This window comes from Camelina sativa, chromosome 11 (genome assembly GCF_030686135.1).
Source record: "Camelina sativa cultivar CO46 ecotype springtype chromosome 11, ASM3068613v1".
Classification (NCBI taxonomy): Eukaryota; Viridiplantae; Streptophyta; class Magnoliopsida; order Brassicales; family Brassicaceae; genus Camelina; species Camelina sativa.
The window spans coordinates 8,964,926-8,989,197 of NC_141890.1; the positions used below are offsets into that span (position 1 = coordinate 8,964,926).

The 24,272-nt window shown below is 33.3% G+C and overlaps 5 protein-coding genes and 1 non-coding gene across 8 annotated transcripts; 1 reads left to right on the top strand and 5 right to left on the bottom strand.

Moving 5' to 3' along the window:
* Positions 1-117: 117 nt before the first annotated feature.
* TRNAL-CAA (transfer RNA leucine (anticodon CAA)) lies at positions 118-201 on the bottom strand. The gene has a single exon. It is a non-coding gene; the product is annotated as a tRNA-Leu (tRNA).
* Positions 202-535: 334 nt separating this feature from the next.
* LOC104722649 (reticulon-like protein B1) lies at positions 536-3,698 on the bottom strand. 3 transcript variants are annotated; one of them, XR_015571346.1, is made up of 7 exons: positions 3,526-3,630; positions 3,332-3,417; positions 2,161-2,917; positions 1,454-1,634; positions 1,195-1,336; positions 1,040-1,122; positions 536-950 (listed from the first exon to the last, which is right to left on the bottom strand). XR_015571346.1 is itself a non-coding variant. In XM_087472484.1 (7 exons), the coding sequence occupies exons 3-7, from the start codon at positions 2,426-2,428 to the stop codon at positions 781-783; spliced, it is 831 nt and encodes a 276-aa protein (XP_087328610.1). In that variant the 5' UTR covers positions 2,429-2,917; positions 3,332-3,417; positions 3,526-3,698; the 3' UTR covers positions 536-780. The 3 variants fall into 3 exon arrangements, 2 of the variants coding, with proteins under 2 accessions (XP_087328610.1, XP_087328611.1); XM_087472484.1 differs by having other exon boundaries at positions 1,040-1,109; positions 3,526-3,698; XM_087472485.1 differs by having other exon boundaries at positions 1,040-1,109; positions 3,332-3,414; positions 3,526-3,678.
* Positions 3,699-3,843: 145 nt separating this feature from the next.
* On the top strand, positions 3,844-5,903 carry LOC104722653 (uncharacterized). The gene is made up of 3 exons (XM_010440854.3): positions 3,844-4,376; positions 4,540-4,669; positions 5,286-5,903. The coding sequence occupies exons 1-3, from the start codon at positions 3,939-3,941 to the stop codon at positions 5,501-5,503; spliced, it is 786 nt and encodes a 261-aa protein (XP_010439156.1). The 5' UTR covers positions 3,844-3,938; the 3' UTR covers positions 5,504-5,903.
* On the bottom strand, positions 5,668-6,521 carry LOC104722651 (late embryogenesis abundant protein At1g64065-like). Its single transcript, XM_010440852.3, has one exon. It carries the CDS (start codon positions 6,484-6,486, stop codon positions 5,776-5,778), a length of 711 nt encoding a protein of 236 aa, XP_010439154.3. The 5' UTR covers positions 6,487-6,521; the 3' UTR covers positions 5,668-5,775.
* Positions 6,522-15,782: 9,261 nt separating this feature from the next.
* LOC147933779 (cystine lyase CORI3-like) lies at positions 15,783-18,235 on the bottom strand. The gene is made up of 7 exons (XM_087472487.1): positions 17,930-18,235; positions 17,390-17,729; positions 17,071-17,289; positions 16,758-16,817; positions 16,481-16,636; positions 16,287-16,380; positions 15,783-16,176 (listed from the first exon to the last, which is right to left on the bottom strand). Exons 1-7 carry the CDS (start codon positions 18,178-18,180, stop codon positions 16,034-16,036), a joined length of 1,263 nt encoding a protein of 420 aa, XP_087328613.1. The 5' UTR covers positions 18,181-18,235; the 3' UTR covers positions 15,783-16,033.
* Positions 18,236-21,546: 3,311 nt separating this feature from the next.
* LOC104774856 (putative aminotransferase TAT4) lies at positions 21,547-24,272 on the bottom strand. Its single transcript, XM_087472488.1, has 7 exons — positions 23,855-24,272; positions 23,299-23,638; positions 22,808-23,026; positions 22,622-22,681; positions 22,372-22,527; positions 22,163-22,256; positions 21,547-21,935 (listed from the first exon to the last, which is right to left on the bottom strand). Exons 1-7 carry the CDS (start codon positions 24,103-24,105, stop codon positions 21,799-21,801), a joined length of 1,257 nt encoding a protein of 418 aa, XP_087328614.1. The 5' UTR covers positions 24,106-24,272; the 3' UTR covers positions 21,547-21,798.

The following is a 24,272-nucleotide window of genomic DNA, read 5'->3' on the forward strand; positions in this document are numbered from 1 at the left end:
GCTGAGAACTCATGGATCAGTGAGTGTAATGAAGAAAAGCCAAAATGTATAGGATACATAAAACTCTGAACAGGTTAAATCTTTTCGAGCACAAATTCAAAATAAAATTATTCAATTTGTCAGAAGTGGGATTTGAACCCACGCCCTCTTACGAGGACCAGAACTTGAGTCTGGCGCCTTAGACCACTCGGCCACCCTGACTTGTTCTTAACTTTTCACACCGTGTATATTTAGCGAGATATTAGATGTTAGCCGATATCATTTTCTCACATTTATTACTTTTCTGGCAACGACGTTCACCAAACGTTCTTGGCGGTGGAAAGGCCATCTAAACCACCGAATCGTCCTTACAAAGATCTGGACCCCAGTTTCTATTCCTCTCGAAGGGATGAAAAGGTAGTAAGATACTGTAAACATTGAACTTTTTAAGCTTCTTACAACTTATCAATTCGATACTTATGCGGGGCCACAATGATTCCACTAACGAATGTAATAAAAGAGAAGATCGAGAAACAACAACAATAGTAACACATGATTGCAAAACTCAAATATCGTAAAATTCTTAGTTATATAGAGGCAGAGAGAGAAATATCACTACTTTTATCCCTCGACGCTGATCAACAATGACATAAACAACAAAAACAAAACAGTCAGGGAAATTCCAAGTTTTCATTCACATAACCGAACGAGCCACCTAAAAAAACTGCCCAAAACACATAAAACTTTCGATACCATTTCACAACACCCTTTTGCTAGCCACGGACAACGTTTGTGTAAAACCTAGTCTTTCTTCTTGTTCTTCAACGGGCCGAGAGGGATCTTGCTCAACACCTTCTCATCCAACACTGCATACTGCTTCTTGAGTTCAATCACGGCTTTCTCACCTAATGGATCAACTTTGTCTTCATACTTGTCATAGGCAAGAGGAACCGTGAAGAGTAGCACAAGGGCTGTTGCAGGACAATAAAATTTAATCATTCAGCACTCAGTGAGATAAGAGAAAGGAAAGCACCAGGTGATATGGAAGATTAAGCATTACCTATGTATGCCAATGTCAAGAAGTTGAAGCAGCCACCTAAGATTGAGAGAATCCATAGCCCGAAAATAGCCTATTCAATTCAACTGTCAAAATCAGGGTAAACATAAAAAGTACCAAGTCCCAAATAGTTTCTACTTAAGCACATTCAAACTTACAATGAGGAATTTCTTTAGCTCCCTTCCAGATGCAATTTCACGAAGAGAAGAGAATCCACGGTTGATCTCGATTCTGAGCCCAGACGCAAGCTGAAGGATAGGCTCTTCAGGGATATGAACTTCAGGAATCTTCGGTGGGGACCTGAGAGAATATCAATTGTTAACAACGCACAAGTGAACGATCTCAAGCTGAGACGCGTAAAAAAAAGGCATCTCAGACAAACTAACAATTTCACTAGATTGGTCAATAATAACTCACTTGTTAATGAACATGGTGGCATTAGACCACAGAAACAGCACAGCAAGAACAACAATCATCACGTGGCAGATAAGAGTAAGGAGGTGGTACTCCATCAACTCAAACAAAACCCAAGCGGCTGTAGCACCACCAAGTACACCACCAGACATCTTCTTGTTTTTCCACATGAATATATCAGCCGCTGCAAATACAGGATGAAGAATCAGTTTGTGCAAACATGACATATATTATACACAGAATCAATCAAACTAAAAACAACATGGTGGAACTTGATACTACACCAAACAATACTATCAAATTTTATAGTTCTCTAAACCAAGATAAAAGTCGTAGCATCAAAAACAATCTACAAAGCAAATGGTTAATCAAGTTTTCTAAAGGAACCATTTTTATGATCAAAACCATTCATTTAGAAAGAAACCCCCAAAATGTGACACTAAACCCTCAAAACCAAATGAACACGAATGGTCAATCCAGAGATCCACGAGTATAATAAAAACCCTAAGCCAATACAAAGCTCGCTGTATGCAGATTCAAAACCACAAATCTCACCATCTCCCAAAAAAAAAAAAACCTAATCCCAAAACGAGACATCGAAAAAACGAAAGAATCAACAAAACAACACAAATCAAAAACAGATCAAGCCAAATCACATAGATACCAACGAAAATAAAAACCAGATCGGGGGAAAAAAAAAAAAAACTTACGCTTTCCACCACCAAGAACCTTATGGACAGGCTTCTCCCTACCGAACAAGCGGTAAACTTTGGACTGCATAGACGAAGGGGAAGAAGGCTTCTTCTTCTTCTTCTTCTTCTTATCATCCTCATCATCAGACGATGAAGACGAAGAAGAAGAATCACCACCGTGATGGATCTTCTCCGATATCTTGTCCATCAACGATTCTCTCTCCACAACCTCAACAGCTGGCTCAGGAGCGATCACAGATTCATCGTGTTTATGTTCTTCCGCCATCGCACAAAGATCTTAACTTTTCTTTTCTTTTTTTTTTTCGATTGAACAAACAAAACAAAGAACACAGTATTTGAGCTGCTTCACCTTTTGAGAAAGACAAAGAAGAAAAAGATCTCGAAGCCTAAAATAGAAGAAAGACATTTCGAAACTCGAATCTCATCCGTTGAAATAACCGAACTAATCTAAACCGTTGGTTGGTTCGGATCCGAAGCTAATACGTTCGTCGTTACTTAATTAGAGCCCCCAAAGCCAAAAGGGAAAACACAAAATACATTTTCGCCCCAAAAAGGAGTGGTCGACATGTGACGGCCGTCAGAGTCCCGTCATGAGGGGACGTTACGTGGCGTTGTTTTGCGCTAAGTAATTTGGTAATGATCAGGTGTCACGCGGCTGAAGCGAGATGCTGTACGATCGAACCATTTTTTTAATTCGGAAGACACGTGGAGATATATTCAGCCGTTCGTACCATGCGTCACGTTCTTTTTCGGTCTGCGTCAAAAAAGGACACATTCAAAAATATTTATTAAATTATTCAAATGTTATTATTATATGTATTAACGCCAATGAATAAAAAATGAGAGTCGGCAAAAAAATAGTTGGAATAAATAGGTCTAAAAAATATAATAAAATTTACTAATAGACTAATATATAAATATGTTAATAGATGTAAAAAAGAAACAGTTACAAAGAGTGGAGCCAAATAAAGTATAGATGATGGACTTGACTTGATCTAATTAAGCCCTCTGAAGGGCCCATTACAGAAAGATACTCGACCACAATAAACCGGAAGGAATAAAAAAACTAAAAACCAAAAGTTATGGTTCATAATTTTCTCATACACAAAAAAGCTCAAACCGTCGATTGTACTTTCTTTTCTTTTGAGAAACCACAGACAATTTTTACCTTGCACATGGAAGACAAAGTGAAAAAGGGTAGAAGCTCCATTGTCTGTCTCAACAAACACCTCTTCAGTTTCTCTCTTCTGACTTCTATAAACGAAAAAAAAAAAAACACAATATAAATACTAAATCTGAGTGATTATAATAAAGTAATGATAAGATAATAAGTGTGACAAAAGATTATAACGGAAATAATACCTTGAATTCAAAAGATTTTTCTTCAGAGAAATGTGTTTTTCTTTTCATTTTCTTGTTTCTTTTGGTTTTTGGTCGAGAGAGCAAGATGAAAGCTTATTAAAATGGGACTCATGGAGGCCATATTATTTGTTCAGACGAGTTTACCCTCAACTCAATACAGTTCCATGCTACACACTGAGGGTAAATTGGTTATTTACATAAAATAGGTAATGGAATATCCGTTGAATCATAGTATCAAGTTCAATCATAATTGGGTTGAGCTTAAATTAAAGCCCATGAAAAGTAAGCCCATTAAGATTTTTGAAACGACGACGTTGCATTGGAGAAACCTCACATTTCTGTAGCACTGTCACACACAGCTCCTAAACCCATTCTTTGCCCTCTCTCTCTCTCTGTGACTGGTAAAGTAAACAATGTTGCTCCGTCGTGTAACAACACTACCCAAAACCCTACAAAACCTCCGGCTATACTCTCCGGCGGCGACGGCGACGGCAGCAGCTTTAGCTCTCGATCATACCCCTCTAGAAACCCAATTAACTTACCTCCCTGGATTCCCTCGACCCGATCCAAAGTACGCGGAGACGATCCTCGCCGTTCCAAGGTCTGTCTCAGGCAAGAGCATCTCGGCGAAAGAGCGTAAAGCGGGTAGAGTTCCTTCGATCATATTCGAACAAGAGGATGGACAACACGGAGGAAACAAGAGGCTTGTTTCAGTTCAGACGAATCAGATCAGGAAGCTTGTGACTCATTTGGGTTACTCTTTTTTCCTCTCTAGACTCTTTGATGTTGAGGTTCGAGCTGAGATTGGTTCTAATGAGGTCATTGAGAAAGTCCGAGCTTTGCCTAGAGCGGTAAAGTTTCTTCCTTTTTTCACAAATTGATGAAATTTTGGTACTGCAGATTGCATTGTATCATTTGTTGTGAATCTTCACTTGTTGGTTTTGAGAATGGTGTGTTTGTTTTGTTGGTTTATGTATTGAGTTCTTAGAAAGTCTGTGTTTTGAAATGTTTCAGATTCATTTGCATTCTGGAACTGATGCTCCACTGAATGTGACATTCATTAGAGCGCCTCCAGGTGCTTTGTTGAAGGTTGATATCCCTCTTGTGTTCATAGGAGATGATGTGTCTCCTGGATTAAAGAAAGGTAATCAACTTATCAACCCTTTTCTTATGTATAGGATTCTCTTAGTCTTGGATCTTAATAAGGATTTGAGCTCCTTGGAACGAGTGGTGAGTTAGTTTAGGTGCTTACCTAGGAATCACTGTACCGTCACCGGTCTAGTCATGATCACTATGTTGTTTTCTTACTTCTGGTTGCTGAGAACGAATAGGCATTGAGTCCTGTATGGTGTAGTAGATATGCTAGACGTAGGTTATTACACTCATTTCTTAAGTTCTGAAGTAGTTAGGCCACAACACATTAAAATATGTCTTGATTGGAGTTCATTGAGCTTCTAATATGTAGAGAAGTGATAGTGCCTGGTTTCAGTTACCCTTTCTTGGATCAGTCTGAGCTAAGCTTTGGTGATGAAAAGTAATCATTACTTCAGATGGCTTTATTTTTGATGTTTTACAAATCTTTAACTCGAGTAAAAAGGAATCAATGTGTCGGATATAAGATGACCCCAGCTTTTGGTAGTGGTTTGTATCTCAGTATGGCTATCCTTTTTTGGGATCTTTAAGTTTCACTACCCATTTGTAGATCACTAGTTTCTCGTTAGATATCAATATTGATCACCATTTCTTTAATCTTTTTGCAGGAGCATCTCTGAATACGATAAAAAGAACGGTAAAGTACCTATGCCCAGCAGAGATTATCCCACCATACATAGAAGTAGATCTCAGCCAACTGGATATTGGGAACAAGATACTAGCAGGAGACCTTAAGGTTCATCCAGCGCTAAAGCTTATAAAGTCCAAAGACGAACCCATCGTTAAGGTTGCCGGAGGACGAGTCACTGACCAGCAAAAGAAATAAACCAGTGAGTCATATTAACCGCGGTGCAATCCGAATGGTACTACTCATACTTGTTTCTCTCAAAACGTTGATGAAAAAAATGAACGGATCAATCTTCTTAGGACTCAAAGATCCTTTAGAATGGAGTTTTTGTGTGTGGTATTAGTGTTGCCGGAGAGCTCTAGTTTCCAGCATAACGTTCTTATCTTTCGATTCTACAATGCATTTCTTTCTTTTCATATTTGGTATTTACAGACATCTATAAATAAGCGTAGAACAAAATTTAATCTTGTTTAGATTTGGACATGTTTTTCAGTCATCTCATGTGTTCTTCTGAGACAGAGTAATGTAACCATTGAGGAATTGTTCATCATCATCATCATGGAACAATCCTTTATAAGATGAACAGATTTCTTGAAAATCTTCATTATCTTCACTTTACCTCTAACTTCAACACTACTATTCAGTCCCACTCCTCTTCCGTTTAAATCCTCCATTAAACCTGGAACAGATGCTAGTAGCTTGGTTGTAACAATCTCAGCCGTCAGGCTCATCTTAACCGTCTGTTTCGCCGGAATAGTTTCACTTCTTCGAATACTTTCCCCAGTTACATCGGATTCACCGTGTTTAAACAAAAGCGTAACTTCATTCACTTTAAACGATGCTGGATTCGGATTATGTAATGAGATATTGACTGAGACTGTAACGTTTCGGTTCGTGTTGACTTTACCGTTGACGAAATCCAAACGTTGGATGATTGATATGGAGTCGACCTTGAGTTTTGGGTTATGGAGATGGAAAACCGTGAGGGAGAGGACGATCAAGGTGACTGCGATGAGCATAGCTAAAGATGCGATGAAACCACAACATAAGATGAGTTTTGCATGTGAATGGACGTATTTGGTTTTGTCGTGTTGGTGGTACTGATCTTCGTTTGGTTGGTCACTCCGGGTAGTGAGATAAAGTGGGGCTAAAGGCTTATGATCCTCGTTAGACTCAGCCATGGCTAACTCAAATTTCTTGTATGTTAATGTGTGTATAAAATTAATTTTGGAGGTTTAAAAGTTACGATATATATAATATGTATGTATTAGTGTTTTCGTTTGTAATTTTCCGTAACGCGTTTGCCTGGAAAAATAAATAACGTTGACCTATTGACTTGGACAAAGGAAATGTGAAGTGGGATGATTTGACTTTAGTGTTGCGAAACTTCTAATCATATTTTTTCTTTTTCTTTTCTTTTGTGTTAAGAAAAGTAAAACATTTAAAATTGTGATTCTTCTAATCTTTGATGTGATTGGTGTTTGTTTATGTAGCAGACTGGACAAACACCAATTTTTTTTTTTTTTTTGGGGTCACGACACAAAACCACAAGGATTCTTTAAAACTCGAGATCATGTAACAAATCCAGTGGTCGAAGGTTTACGTAATTAGCATCTCTAGACATACTATATTGAGTTAAACAATCTGTTTTTCGGGTTTAAATTACGATAACGTAAACCTAGCTAGTAAATCTTGTCCTGGATGTAACTTATAAAAATAACGTCTATTTTGTAATATCTATTCTAGTAGATCTAGATTTTGACCTGCGGTACACTACAGTTTAAGTTATTTGATAAAAATATTAATTTATATTCGTTAATTTTATTTGATTTGTTTAGTTTTTAAAATTATATATTGTATTTTGATTGTTAATTATATGATTTAACCTACATTATATCGCATAATAATTATTTTGTTACAATATTAACTAATCGATTTAATTAGATACGTCTATTAATCTAATATTCATATTGTTAACAAAATAATGAGATGGTATTTTATCCATGTAGCACCGAATTAATGACATTTTAAGTTTCTATGAATATTTACTCAAAAATGTCTAGCCATATAATCCGTCGTGTGATATTTTAATTCGTTGTACACCGCAGAAAAAAACTTCATAAAAAACTAAATATATTTTTAAAATTTAAAATTTTTTAATAAAGTTTTTTTTATAGAAATTGAACTACTTATAATATTTGAACTTGTTATAAAGTTTAAATATTATTAATATCTTAAAAAGTTATAAAAATTAAATGTTTTAATAATTGAAATATTAGTAATCTTTAAAGTTTTTAAAAAGTTCACAAAATAATGAGATGATATTTTAGCCGTGTAGCACCGAATTAATGATATTTTAATTTTCTATTAATATCAACTCAAACATGTCCTGCCATATAACCCGTCATTTAATATTTTAATTCGTATATATTATTAAAATTGAAAATATTTGAATAAATTTTATTATTTTAGAATTTGAAATACTTATAATATTTGAACTTCTTATAAAGTTTAAATATTATTCATATCTTAAACATTTTATAAAAAGATAAATGTTTTAATAATTGAAATATTAATAATCTTTAAATTTTTTTAAAAGTTATACATTTAAATTTTTAAAGTTATTAAAAGTTGAAATTCTTTAAAATAAAGAACCATAATAAAATGCATAAATTTTTTAATTTCAATGCCTGATAAATCAAGGTTTCTGCTCATTCATATTCAGAATCATTTTGGTCTCTTTTTTATTAATATGACTTTGAATCTTTGCCTAGTTTTCTTAGGTGATGTAGGGCATTTTGTATATTTTTTTATTCATCAGTTGAGCAATATATGTCTGTTTTAAAAAATTTAAATTACATCATATGCAGAAAAAATCATAAATTTTATTAACTAAATATATTAGATAAAAAAATTAAAATAATTTAAATATAAAATAAAATAAATGTGAAAGAAGAACCACATATTTTTGTTTTAATTATGTTGAGAAAATTCATTATCTTTTAAATGTTACCTATAATTGATTTATATGTTACTATAATTAACTAAACTCATACTATCCTTACTTACCAAAAATCAGATTAACCCATATATTATGATACACTAATGTCATAAGTTTATAACTAAAAAATCATAAATATATCTATTATATAATCTACAAAAAAATATCGTGTACTTCTATTTTATTATATAGGTAATATATGTAACGCACTCATCTAAAAGATTGATGAAAATACCGATTGGTGTTTGACTATTGACTACGAAAAACGAAAAGGAAGTGGGAGGAGAGCAGGAGTTGACTGTAATTTGTGAAGCTTCTAAACATCTTCTTGGCTTTGTCTGATTCCAATTAGTGGTTTACATAGCAGAATTAAAAAAATATATATAGAAGTAATAAAAAAAACTAAAAACAGCATAACGTAATTTTGTATAGGGTAATCTATACTAAATAAAAGTAGGAGCTATAAGTTTCTCAAGCCGTCCACATAGAATTTTAAACAATCTATCGGGATTTGACATATCACTTATTAACATTTTATACAATTTCCAGAATTTTCTATATAAATAATTATTTTAAACAACCTATCATGATTTGACAAGTCATTCATTAACAATTTTAAAATTTCCAGATTTTTTTAGAAAAAAGAAAATTTTAAATTTATGGAAATAAAAAACTATGCACAATATCCCACATCGGCTAACAAATTTTTAGACAATGGTTCAAAACCAGTATAAATAAGATTAATATGCTTCCAACAACGAATGAACAGGAAAGCTTGATTTATCAGGCGTACAAGTTTAAAAGTTTTATTCGGTTTGATCCGGTTTTTTATTTGATCAAATTAAAACTTTAAAAAGTTTCAAAAAAATATTATAATATTTAAAAATTTTAAAAGTTTAAATATTATAAATATTGAAATTTTTAAAAGTTTTTAAATATTATACTTTTTAAATTTAAAATTTTTAAAATATTAGAAATATTGAAACTTTTTAAAAGGTTCAAATTTTATATTTTGAAACCTTTTAAAAGTTTAAAATATTATAAATATTGATGTAAAACATAAATTATCTTATTTATCTACGTTTGTGCTTTTTATTTCTTATGATGTAAAACATATTTTTGTGTATGATTTTATAGATGAGTTGATATTCTTTAATTAATTTTTTATTTTTGGGTCTAAGGAAGAAGGATTGACATCGTAAGACCTTGATTTGATGTTTGAGTCAAGTTTTGGGGTTTAAAAAAGAAAGATGGACGACAAACACACATGTTTTATTAGATATACATAGGCATGACCAGGGTTACGGTTGTACAGTTACAATTACGTTTAATAAACGGTTAAACAGTTACGTTTAAATACGGTTCTGGTTCAAGCGGTTACGGTTATATACGGTTACAATTATTTGATAATATAATACGGTTGATATTATTTGATGATATAATATAATTGATACTATTTATTTATAATTAATATGTTCTTATAGTGTACTCATATTTTTATATATCATATGATTCAGATTAAATAAATAATTATTAGTATATTTTATTATGTTTTTAAAATATTATAAACCAAGTAAAGATTTTGGTTTGAGAAGTTTCTAAACGTTTGGATTTAAAACCAAATAAGTATGTGGATGAAATTATCAATAATTGGATGCATGTGTTGACTATGCTGGTCTTCTTGAATTTCCCAAATTTTATTAGAAAATAAAAGATTTTGTTCTTGGAGTTTGATAGGTTAACAAGTTGTGTGGTAGTCTAAAAAAAAGGTTTTTCAGTGGAAGAATGTAAAGAAGTTGACGAGGAAGAAGAAGAAAAAGAGTATAACGAAGAACCAGACGGTAAAAGTAACGATGACAATTACCACAAATTTTGACAATGAAAATGACAAGAAAAAATATGAAAAATAAAAAACATTGAATAAAAAAACACGAAAACATAGGTGGTAGCGATCATTTAAATATGAAAACGAGTTAATTTCATGATTATCAAAATTGTTTCGTTTTTATGGACGTCCAATTAATTTTATGATTATTTTGATCAGATTTGAATTTTTAACACAAATGACTTTTATATTTTTAAAAGTAAAGTTTTCACCAATTAATTGTAATTTAAAATTTTATATAAGCTAATATTTCATAACTGTCATCAATCATATATGATTTTATCAAAATATATCAAATAAACTAGCGTTCAAAACCTAGTAAATATGAATAATAATGTGTCTAAGGTGAAAGGGAAAAGGAAAAAAGAAAGTAATTTTCTTTTTCTTTTTTTGTTTTCCGTAGTACTGTTCTTAAGTTTCAAATGATCAGATATTGTTGTAAATTTTAGAATATTTGATTTATTGTAGTATTGTACTGATGAGTTTTTGTCCTTTTTCTGAACATATGCTAAACTGAATTTTCGTCTCTGGAATTTTAAGATTTTCTTTAATTTTCAGCTTGTAAGTCTGTAAGATATACGACAAAAGATGACTAAACAAGAATCCCAACGATCTGGTCTCCGGAAGTGCTCTTGGCTATGATGATTCAGTTCAATACGATTCAACATGCTTTTAAGCCAAGACAGCTTTAGGACGTGCTCCGTTTTTGTTTGTTTGTTTAGTTATTAATATACAAGAAACAAAATATCTCTTTCTTATTCAGTCCGAATCAGATTCAACTTGCTTTTGAACCATGTATATATGTGTCGATATACTTTAAGAGATCAGTTAAGAGATCTACTCCAATGGTAGCATACCAATTTTAGTAGTTTTATTTTTCGAAAAGTAGAATACATCGAAATATTACAAATATGATAAAACATTTACACCAATATTGATATTGGTTACAAATACGTAAGTGTTCATGATTTATCTCAGATCAAGAAAACACCCATTTATTATTATAGCATATGTAACAGACTTAGGTAAAGATCCATATTGACCGTTTACTTGACTCCATTGACGTCGTTGACTGAAGCTTCAATTATAATTAATGGAGTGGCGTTACAGAGAAGCTCTTCCATTTTTCAAATGCATCCTCCAATGTCGAAATTTCGATGTCGATAGAATGCCTCATCCAGTTCTTCTGATAAAAAAGCGATCCCTAAACCAATCCAAATATAGCTCATCTTTGGCCGCCTTGCTCCCGCTGAACTTGCGGTCAATGAACTTGGGGGGTTGCCATGTCTTTTTACTTGTTTCTCTCTATTTAGATTCTGTTTTGGGATGTTAACTCTCACCACTACGAGTCTAATATATAGGGAAAATGACACTCACACCCACCTTTTCCTAAAATATTGTCACAAAAACCCACTTTCCACTCATGGTATACTTTTCCAAGTTTTTTGTTTATGTGTCCACTTTCCTTTTACATTTTTGCCCTTACTAACAACTTATCTCTCTTTCTCTCCTTCTTTTCTCTCTTTTTCTCTTCTTTTTTGTTGTTAACACTTTAACAAAGTAAAATATATTTATTTGTTATCATAAAAGAAATTTTCTATTTATTTATATAAAATATGTTATAATTATATATTTTCTACATTTTAAGATACATATTGCTATATTTTTTATGAATTTTTAGATTATACAGTATCCATCAGTCGTTGAACATTTGTTCAATTATAAGTGGATAATCAATTGCAGTATTGTTAATAGATAGTTACTTGTGTTTATTCATACAAAATATACATACATAAATTTGGTTAGATCTTTATCCATAGCATATTATCCATAACACAACATAGACCAAATAAGTACAAAACCCTTTAATTCTAAATTTTAAATCCTAGATTTAGGGTTTAGGGTTTAGGGTTTAGGGTTTAGGGTTTAGTAATGAAAATTTAGTAACTTTAGTTGGTGATAAACATACTAAATTTTAAGTTTAGTAACTTTAGTTGTTGACAAACAAAAAAAAGTTAACCTTATACCCTAAATATTAAATCCTAACACCACATAGACACTAAATCCATATAAGCCCAAAAACGTAAACCTTATACCCTAAATCTTAAATCCTAAACCCTAAACCATACACCTTGAACCCTAAATCCTAAACCATGAATTAAAAATATAGACACATCATCCACATACCTAAACCTAAACTTTTAACCTTAACCCCTAAATCCTACACCTTGAACCTTAGACAATATAACTTGAACTCAAAACATAGACATTGAATCTATATACCATCTAAAGTCTAAACCCTAAACTATGGTGATGTTTGAACATGAAACAAACTTGTCAATAAATTTCATCTGGATTGCTTGTCCACGTGGTCAGAATTTGGTGGATAGGCTTAGAGATTAATAATGACCATGTTTGTTGTGTAGTATGCTTCTAGTGACACTTCTAAGTTCTAATATCTCTAATTCTAGCTTAAAAATAGTACAAAAACATTTAGCTAAAAGACATCTAAGTGGCTAAACTATAGTGATGTTTGAACATGCAACAAACTTGTCAATAAATTTCATCTGGATTGCTTGTCCACGTGGTCAGAATTTGGTGGATAGGCTTTGAGATTAATAATGACCATGTTTATTGTGTAGTATGCTTCTAGTGACACTTCTAAGTTCTAATATACCTACTTCTAGCTGAAAAATAGTACAAAAACATTTAGCTAAAAGAAATCTATGTGGCTAATTTATCTTAGACAAATTTCTACTCATGTAAAGAATGAGCAAGATATTATAAGATAAGTATCCATAACTACTAATCCACATGATTGATATTCAATGTTCTAAATAAATCAATGTTGTTAATTTTTATTTTGTTTATTAACCACTTATGAGTGTATATGTTTCTGGACCAACACAAAATATGAAGCAAGGAGTTCATGGTGTCTATGGATTTAATTGTGTGGATGTTGTATGATGATTCTTTGGTCTGTTTACATTGGTATCCACAAAAAAATATCCACATGATCACATCCATAGCCACCATTCAACTGCTATTCTTCAGCTTAATGTCTAGATATGCTTTGTAAATCCATGGAGACCTATCCACAGTTTCTCTATCCACTAAACTTTGTTTTTGTTTTTTTTTAAAGTGAATAGTTTTGGTTTTAGGTTCAAGGGTTTATGTTCTAGGATTTAAAATTTAGAATTAAAGGGTTTTGTACTTATTTGGTCTATGTTGTGTTATGGATAATATGCTATGGATAAAGATCTAACCAAATTTATGTATGTATATTTTGTATGAATAAACACAAGTAACTATCTATTAACAATACTGCAATTGATTATCCACTTATAATTGAACAAATGTTCAACGACTGATGGATACTGTATAATCTAAAAATTCATAAAAAATATAGCAATATGTATCTTAAAATGTAGAAAATATATAATCATAACATATTTTATATAAATAAATAGAAAATTTCTTTTATGATAACAAATAAATATATTTTACTTTGTTAAAGTGTTAACAACAAAAAAGAAGAGAAAAAGAGAGAAAAGAAGGAGAGAAAGAGAGGTAAGTTGTTAGTAAGGGCAAAAATGTAAAAAGAAAGTGGACACATAAGCAAAAAACTTGGGAAAGTATACCATGAGTGGAAAGTGGGTTTTTGTGACAGAACTCACACCCAAAGTGGGTTTTCATGACATTTTCCCTAATATATATTGAGATGTATTATATATAGATAAAAATATCTTACATTAGAAATTATACAAATATCATGAATAGCATATACTGTAAGAGATTTGGCCAATTGATTTTGAATTAGAAATTCATAGTCTACAATATGGTATTTAAATTTATATGTTGTCTAGTCTGATACATAATTTATTTAATTTAAATTTAGCCTACTAATCCTTACCAAAAATACTGAGATTAAAAAATGTATTAAAGATAATAATATGACATATCAAGAATTGGACTATGGAATCATATTGTTGGTCCAGATAGAAGACGTCAGTTCTTTGGCCAGGGTCTGCTAGAGTGGGTGTCGGGAAACCTGGGAGACATGTTAGTAAGGCATGATGTTCCTTGGGTTGTTTTGTTTGGTATGACTGTATGGTGGGAATGGAAGTGGAGGTGTAAAAACGTTTTTGGTGGACTTGGTAAATGTAGAGACAGGATTAAGTTTGTTAAGGATTTGGCAAAGGAAGTGCATCATGAAAATCTGACTTGTCGAGGAGCGTCACATGCCGCAGTTCGAGTGGAGAGGCAGATTGTGTGGGTTCCACCTAGGGAGAGCTGGTTCAAGCTTAATATTGATGGTGCCTTTCATGGGAATCCTGGTTGTGCTACGGCAGACGGTGTTATTCGGGATTGTATGGGGATGTGGATTCAGGGTTTTGCCCTGAACATAGGACATTGTACAGCTTCATTGGCAGAGCTCTGGGGTCTACTATGGCCTGCACATCGCATGGGAGAAACGGATTACTCATGTGGAGTTGGAGGTTGATTCAGAGTTGGTAGTGGGTTTCCTCACGATAGGGATAGTAGATACTCATCCCTTGTCCTTCCTAGTACGCTTGTGTTATGGCTTTCTTTCAAGGGACTAGTCAGTCCGGGTTACACATGTGTATAGAGAGGCTAACCGTCTTACGGACGGGTTAGCAAACTATGCTTTCACTCATCCTTCTGGCTTGCAGCTGTTTGATTCTTGTCCGGAATGTCTTCTTTCTGTTTTGATGGAGGATACGAGAGGATCTGCGACATCGTGATGGGTGTGTCTATAATTTTGTTTCTCTTTAATAAGGGAGATCTTGACTCCCTTTGTCTCACCAAAAAAAGAATTGGACAAAGATCGGGACTATATAGAATATGTAGACCATTTCCAACAACTTTTTATATTTTCTTCATTGTTGTATAAAAAGTGATGTATCACGTGGAATATTAACACGAACATATAGGACAAAAAAATTATTATGTACTTCGAAGATAATACAGAATACAACAAGAACAAAATAATTCTGTCGATTACTCATCAGCATTTAAGAAGAAGCAAATATTCCGACGACTCCATTTATTATGGTCTTCGTCTTCGATCGAATAGATGAGGAAAACTACAAAATCTTGGTGATGTACGATGTAATGATTTACTCATCGTTGTTAGTTATTTTTACTAAATATTATTAGTGCTATGGGATATAATTTCATCTACAAAAATTTAGAAGTAATAAAAATATGTAACTGTGATGTGACTGAATACTTAATTTAATTAGAGAACATATAAAATTAATGTATAGGTTTAGGTCAAGAACCTCCTTCTTCTACGATAAATTTTTATTGGGTAAATTTCTAGAAACTAAAGTTTTGTAATTTACTATATCACATATTAGATTGCATTCTTTCTTTATTATAGTCTTATTTTATTTTGTTTTGCATTTTCTTGAAACAAAAGTGCTATTTCCTACAATTAGAAATCCGATTCAACAGTCAACAGGCTTTTGAATTAACTACACGACACGACCCATGTATGTTGAAAAATACTTAGAGATATACTCAAATATTGGTAATTGCACACGAATCCATATCAAACGATCATAAAACAGAAATTCTTAATTTCATTTATTGAAAAGTAGGAGTACATTACATGGGTATTGGTGATAAGTACACCAATTTATTTACTAGTAGAAATATTGCAAACTAGGAGAAAACATTACATGGTTGGTGATAAGTACACCAATTTTATTTAATACAAGTACGATACGAATGTGTTCAATAAAACACACGTTTATTTTTATAGCATTGACGTCTTTGACTGAAGCAGACTTAGGCAAAGATCCATATTGACCTTTTACTTGACACCATTGCCTGAAGCTTTAATTTTAGTGGCGTGGCGTTCACAGAAGCTCTTCAGTCTTGCAAATGCATCCTCCAAAGCAAAAATATCCATGTCGATAGAATGCCTCGCCCAGTTCTTCAGACCAAAAGCAATCCCTAAACCAATCCAACATGATAACATATATATATGTTGTTATGCGAAAATTGTCTTAAAAGCTAAATTGTTAAATTACCGTGATCAAAGGTAATGAGAAATTAATCAATACCTGGTAAGAGGACAATGCATTCTTCTTTAGCAAGCTTTTCACAGAAATCTTCATCATCTTTAATGTCCGCAAACATTGAAAAGTTCAGCTCGGTCTGGGAGAGAGAAAAAGCATGCATGTAAATATATAACATTGTTTCAAAATATAATACTAACTAGTAACAAGAAGTCCGAAATGTAGTAGTAACAGAATACCCATAAGAAGGTGCAGGCTTCAGTTTGGTGGTAGCAGGTTAGGGCTGGTATGTCTTTGAGCTTGGCAAATGCAAAGTCCGATTTCTCTTTCAGAAAAGCCTGCCTCCTCTCGAAGAACTCTTTAGGAGTTTTCTCCAAGATGGTGGGAACAGCAGCCTATATGATAAAAGTCACAAATTCACTTTAGTATATGCATGCAAAAAAAAAAATAATAATAATATTAATAAATAAACCAACTTTAGGTTACGGTATGCTTCCGAACTAGAAAATCCCATACCTGGATAACAGTTGCTGGTTTATTATCTATCGCCAGAAAATTCTTAAGAGCACTTGTGATCTGTCCATATATAGCAAGATTAGGACAAGGAAAACTACGTATGTGTGGACATTTTCAACTATTAATATGGACCAAATTTATTTATACAATGATAAAATTAACCAATACATTCATAGAGATTTAGTATGTCAATGGCATGTAATCTGATTGTTTGGACGTAAAAAATTTGTTTTTAACTTATAAATATACCGACGATATATATAAAGTAATGGTAGTAATGTTTAAAGAGTGATCCGAAAAAGTGGATTCGGACCTTGTTGGATTGGAAGGCACCATCTAGATCGTGCAGCGCGAGCCAGCCGGTTCGCCATCCGGGTACACTCCATCCCTTCGATAGAGAACCGAGACTGATCACAGGTACGATCGACGAGAATTTCGCCATGGGAACATGGGGATTACTCCCAAACACAGTCCATCTGAAAACTTCGTCAGCAACCACCATTATCCCTAGTTCTCGAGCCAACACAGCCAGCTGATATATAAAGAAATATTCAATAGTTACGTTACACATTATCAAAGATGAGATCATATAAGGTCACGTTGTATAGCTAATTAGAGTATCTGTAAAATACCTGCTTAAGATGAGCTTCAGAGTACGTGTTCCCATTAGGATTGTGTGGGTTGATAATAAGTATCGCACAGGTGTTCTCGTCCACAAGCGAACGTACGCTGTCAAAGTCGATCTCATAGTTCTTTTCACGGAGGAAAGTATATTCACGAACCTCAAAATTATTGTAGATTGCGTGGACCATGTCCCATGGAAAGCCCGGCTTCGGAAGCAAGATGTTGGCTTTCGGTGCAGCCAAGATTTCAATTGCAAGCTCGATGGCTTGTTTGCATCCAACGGTCATAAACACGTCATCTGCAGTCAGTTTCTTCGGAAGATCTCGACTTAGAAACTCTGCAACAGCACTGAGAACAACGGAAGCAAAAAACAATTTGTCATAGAAAATATACAAAGATACATAATAGAGTTAAGGTGAAACTAGAAGTGTTATATATATATGGGGCTAGATCATATTGTAAAACAATTTTTTTGTGGGACAGTTTTTCTTAGGACTTTTCAAGAAAAATATCTTAAATGATCAACGATAATTCGATGTATATATTACCTTTTAGCTGCGGGAAGGCCAATACTTGGAGCATAGGCGTTTCCACTACCGTCAAGGACAGCTTTAACGACTGCCTTCTCAGCGGTATGGCTAGTCTCGGGGGCTTCACTTAGAGGGGGCAAAATGGGTTTTATTTTAGGGTCACAAAGAGCCATGATTCTAGAGGTGTAACTGCCTAGGGTAAAAGTTGAAGCCTTTTTGGCTGCTTCGTTACCAATAAACTGCCAGTTGACGGAAGTATTTTTCGCCATATTTCTTATATTTCTCTTGTTAAGATTTTTGGTTTGGTGATTGTTTTCATCGCTACGAGTGGGATTATATAGTACAAGTTTCGACACTTCAAAAAAAAAAAAACGTAAACACATGATTTTCACGTGCGGAGTATCCAGAAAAAATCTAGAGAGAAACAAATAGTAGTAACTAATCTATGTCGAGTCTCCACGCGTTAGAACGTGGGAAACTTCGATCAAGCTGATTACAAGTATTCTTTTTGTACACTTAGGGTTAAATTTGTATGTTGAGTGATCTCTACGCGTTGGAACGTGTGAGTTTCTTTCGATCAAGGTGATTAGTACACGTAGAATAGAATTATGTATACAAGTCTGCGACACCCTCCGGATCAGGACTCACGAGTATAATCAATAATAGACAATTAATTCAAATGCATATTCACCCATGGACACTTCTTTATGTTTAAAGGTTCCCGAAAATAACAAATGCATTGTATAAATATTTTTTTGTCTTAAACCCTAACATTTGGCAATCAAGACAATCACTCGGGTTTCAAGTCCTTCCCGCTCGTAACTCGTAAGTCCTAAGGTAACAAAGACTGATGAACATGAATGTGTAAAGTAAAATATCAGGAATGTTCCAAGACTATATTTGATATTTGGATACAACAAACGAGCTAATCAGAGAGTGAAATAATTGTGTGAGTTTTAAAGTCTTGCCGATAAATAGACAAAAGGTAGTCGAAGTATTCTCATATTGATAACCAAGTGTCTTTAAGCCTCTATGTAAGAAGACTTTGGATTTTGGATACCGCACCCAAAGGTCCCAATTAAATACATAACAAATAACAAAAGTATTGTATTAAAAAAACACTTCCTCTATTTTGCAAAAAGTGTTATTTTCGAATTTTATTTTTGTTTCACAAAGAATGTCATTTTATATTTTTAATAAATCATTTTATATTTTCAATATATCTTTTACATTATTTTTTTTAATTTTATTCTTAATCTATAATTAATTTAACCTATTAATCACTTATTAAATAAAAACATATATGTATATTTTAATTTATTTTTTTAATTGGGGTGAAATGTGTCTAAATGATATTCTTTGTGAAACAGAAAAAATATTAAAGATCAATCACATACATGATTTAGTTAATATAATATTCTGCTACATAAAATTAGTTAATGTACATATAGATACCCTATAAGATTCATAATACCCCAAAAACCAAAAAAAATTATTTCTTAGCCGTCATCTTTTTTTGCTCAAAAAAAATTATTTCTTAGCTAGAAGATTTAGTCTCTCCTATATAGTACATAGTAAACTTCCCACCACTTATCTTGGTTGCCATTCACGTGATTTCACGTGGGATGTTGAAAAATGAATTGAGAGGACAAAATGAAACAATGCATCTCGTGCCCTGCCTCTACATGTTAAGGTGATGCATCTCGTGCCCTGCCTCTACATGCTAAGGTGATTACAAATGTGAAAATAATACTTTTGTCAACCCAAAGTAGTTTATTTGCCTTAAAATAATTAAACGAGCGATTATGGATAAGACTTAAAAAAAAAAGCTAGGTCTCATGCCAAAAATTGTCCAAACCTTAAATATCGAAATACCACTACAAGATATGTCATTTATACAGATCTGTGAAAAACCAGTTTTATGAAAATTATTTGTTACAACAACCATAAATTTTGATACCATACCAAAAACTAGCTCAAAAATCGACGATTACTTCTTTTATATATTGCTCAGAAATACTTGATTTTTTTAATTATTTACTGATCAATGTCAACAAAATTAATGGAATTCTCTCATTTATCTTACTAATCGAATTCCAAATGAAATCACTTAATTGATAAATCGAGTAAACTCTTGATGGTGATCAAAAATAAAAAAGCAATACTATTGTACTTATATTATCACCATCACATAACTTTTAGTGGAAAATTACTAAAGAAAATTCCAGTTTTGTATTTTTGGCAGGAAAATTGTAGGTTTGGAATTTTGGCGAAAAATTCCGGGTTTGCGTTTTTAGCGGAAAATTACGGTTAACGTTTTTGGCAGGAAAATTACGGGTTCGCATTATTTGTGGGAAATTTACGGGTTTGCGTTTTTTGACCAAAAAAATTTACGGATTTGCATTTTGGTGGAAAAATTGTGGGTTTTAGCGGGAAATTTATGGGTTTGCGTTTTTGGCGGGAAAATTGCAGATTTACGTTTTGGCAGGAAAATTGCGGATTTGCGTTTTGGCGAGAAAACTGCGGGTTTGCGTTTTTGGCGGGAAAATTATAAGTTCAAAATTTTGGTGGGAAATTGCGGGTTTGGAATTTTGGCGGGAAAATTATAAGATGATGATGATGACCCCATGTTGTTGACTATGATATATATTGATATGATGATGGTGATATTAATATGATTATGAAGGTATGATGATGATGATGATGATGATGATAATATGACAATGTTGATGATGATGATAGTATGATGATGATGTTAGTATGATGATGTTAATATGACGATGGTAGGATGATTGTAGGATGATGATAGTATGATGATGATGTTGATGATATTAAGTTGATAATGAAGAAATTGATGGATTAGTGGTTAACTAATAAACCGTTATAACCAAACTCATTTGACTCATGGACTCGTTTAATCATTAATTTATTTAACTCATCAATTCATTAGGATCTAAAATTTTAACTCATTAGAGTTCATGAGTTGAGTTGAATTGACCCATTTTAACACTCTTAATTACAACACATGTAGTTAAAATTGACATATGTTACCATTACGTGAGTAACTTAAAAAGACCAAAGTTTATATAATAATATAATATAAGTAGGTACGTTGTACATATAACGAGAACTGTAGATATTTTGAAACTCATAACAACTTTTTTTTTTTTTTTTTGAATGTCATAACAACTTTTTATCATCTTCTTCCTCGTAACAAACACATGCGCAATTGAGCTGTTCGTGTCGTCGGAATCTCCTTTCTTACTTGTTTTGTTGATAGCTCACGAGAATATAAGAAAAGGCAAAAGATTCGCACGTTGATCCGTATGTTTTTGTTTGTACTATCTGACTAAAAAAATACCCCCACAACACCACCGGCCTCTGTAGATATGAGCCGTGTAAAAATACGATTCTTTAATCATTATTTCTTTTGAACCAAAAGCAAATGAAATCATTATTTCTTTACTTTCTTAAGGATTGAATCAGTGTAACTTAAGCGTCTAGGGATTTAATCAGGTTAAATTTTGGCTGAACCAAACCAAAATCATTATTCACTTTGGCTGTAATCTCTGGTTCAATTTGTTTTGTTGGCTCCTAATAATAATATATAAGGTTCCAGTCCAAATAATAAATTCTGAACTTAAATCGAACCAGTCTATTCAACTGAGAATAAATAGAATTATACTGTAGTTGTTGCGTAGATGAGTAGAATAATTAGAAAATACATGGAAATAATTTCTCAAAGATACATGCTCTTAATGATTGATGTGAGGGATTAAAACACCATTTTATTTATCACAAACTCTTAATGATTTATTATTTCATATCAGCAAACCATCCCCATGATTATATCTTAGCCTCAGATATATTCGAGAAATCGGAAGTCTTTAGTTGACGCCATTAGCTTCAACTATAATGGAATGGCGTTCACAGAAGCTCTTCAATCTTACAAATGCATCCTCTAGTCTCGGAGTCTCCATGTCGATAGAATGCCTCAACCAGTTCTTCTGACCAAATGCAATCCCTAATCCAACACACAATATTTTTTTATTTGATTTTTGTCAACAACATTCATTCAATCGGATTAAAACTGGGTTGTGACACAACAACAAACTCTAGTACGAACCACTAGACTGCATGTTTAATCTATAATTTTTATTTGACAAGTGTTCACAAAAAAAAATAAAAAATAAAAAACAATCTTGTATATTCGTCCTATAGAACGAGAGGTTTTCACAATCAGGGTTTTACCAGGTAAAAGAACGAGGTTTTCTTCCTTAGCAAGCTTCCTACAGAAGTCATGATCGTCTTCAATGTCTACAAAATCCAATGGGTCCAGCTTTGTCTGCGGTATGCCCATCCACACAAGGAGAAGTTGGTTTCAAACTCAAAAATATTGTTAAAAATTAATTAACAGTACATTAAAAAATGTAAAAATAATAGATTAAAAAAATCAATACCCATAAGAAAGTGCATGCTTCAGGTTTCATGTAACAGGTGAGGGTTGGTATGTGCTTGAGCTTTGAATATCCAAATTCCACTTTGTCTTTCAGAAAACTCTGCCTCTTATCGAAGTACTCTTGAGGAGTTTTCTCCAAGATGGTAGGAATAGCCGCCTATATCGAATTCATAATGGAATATCGAATTCATAATATTTCATTTACAATAATTCTAGAGATTAAACAAATTATAATAAAACGCGATCCGAACCTGGATAACAGTTGGTGGTTTAGAACTAATCTCTAGATATTCTTTAGCAGCTTTTAAGACCTGTCCATATAAAAATAAGATATGGCCAAGAAAATGAATTGAATTGATTTTTTTTTTTTTTTAGTGTTAATCTAATATAGAATTATATATAGGAAAAGAATGCATATTGCTGTTTTCCGGACCAACCTTGGAGGTTTTGAAGACACCATTTAGATCGTGCAGTGCAAGCCAGCCGGTTCGCCATCCTGGGACTATCCATCCTTTCGATATGGACCCGACTGTAACTACAGGTACTATCGAGGAGAATTTCCCCATTGGAACAAAGGGATTACTCCCGAACACGGTCCATCTATATACTTCATCCGAAATTACCATTATCCCGAGTTCCCGAGCCAATGTCGCCAGCTGTGATTGATTTAAAAAGTAAAGATTAGCATCTTGATTGCCCAAATATAAAACAATTTATGTTTTCAATATTGCAAATTGTAAATGACATATAAAAATGTGTTTATTTGTTTCTCTGGGTTACGCTTACAACATATGAAAGAAATTTGATTATAACATTAGTTAATTTGAAGACAAAACGTAAACAGTAGCTAGATTTTATGCATGTCTAGTTCATCTAGCTAATCATGTTTCATGTGAACAATTTTGCAAGAGTAAAATTACTTAAATACCTTCTCAAGATGAGCCTTAGTGTAGTAGTTCCCATTAGGGTTATGGGGGTTGATTATAAATATCGCAAACGTGTTCTCATCTACCATCTCTCTAACGCTGTCGAAATCGATCTCAAAGTCTCTTTCGGGGATGACTTCATACCTTCGAACCTCAAGATGTTTGTAAATAGAGTGGACTATGTCCCATGGAAAGCCAGGCCTGGGAAGCAAGATGTTGGCTGTTGGCTTAGCCAGGATTTTGACCGCAAGCTCGATTGCTTGTTTGCACCCAACAGTCATATATACATCATCTCCCGTTAGCTTGTTGTCAAGATCTCGGTTTAAATAATCCGCCACAGCACTGATAAGCATAGAGTTAAGATGAAAAACGGACAAGGATGCCAATTCCGTTGAACCGATTCTATCTAACTTGACTGGCCATAATTTATTTGGGTTAATTCTCAAATAAGTTAAGGACTAACCTAAACCAATCCAAAAGACTAACATATATAGCTCTAACCAACAATACTACAAAAATGTACAGAAAAGTCTAAAATCGTTAACATTCTATATTTACCGTTTCGCAACCGAGAGGCCAATACTAGGGGCGTAGGCGTTTCCTGTGCCGCAGAGGACAGCTTGAACGACTGCCTTTTCGGCAGTATGGCTGGTCTCTGCCTCCTCGCTTAGTGGAGGCAAAATAGGCTTTCCTTGAGGGTCGCACATGCCAAAGATTTCAGAAGAGTAAGTACCTAGAGAGGCTGCAGCGGCCTTTTCAGCTGCATCACTGCCACTGAACTGCCAATCAACGTATCCGTGGCTAGTCATGTTTCTTATGTTTTATAGCTCTTGATAGATTCTTTTTTGGGTGATTACTCTCATTGCTATTAGTAAGATTATATAGTAAAAGTTTCTACATTTTTCTATTAGAATAAAGCATGAAGTGAAGTGAAGTAAAGAAGTAAAGAATTGATGTTAAGTAAGAGATGTGAAGT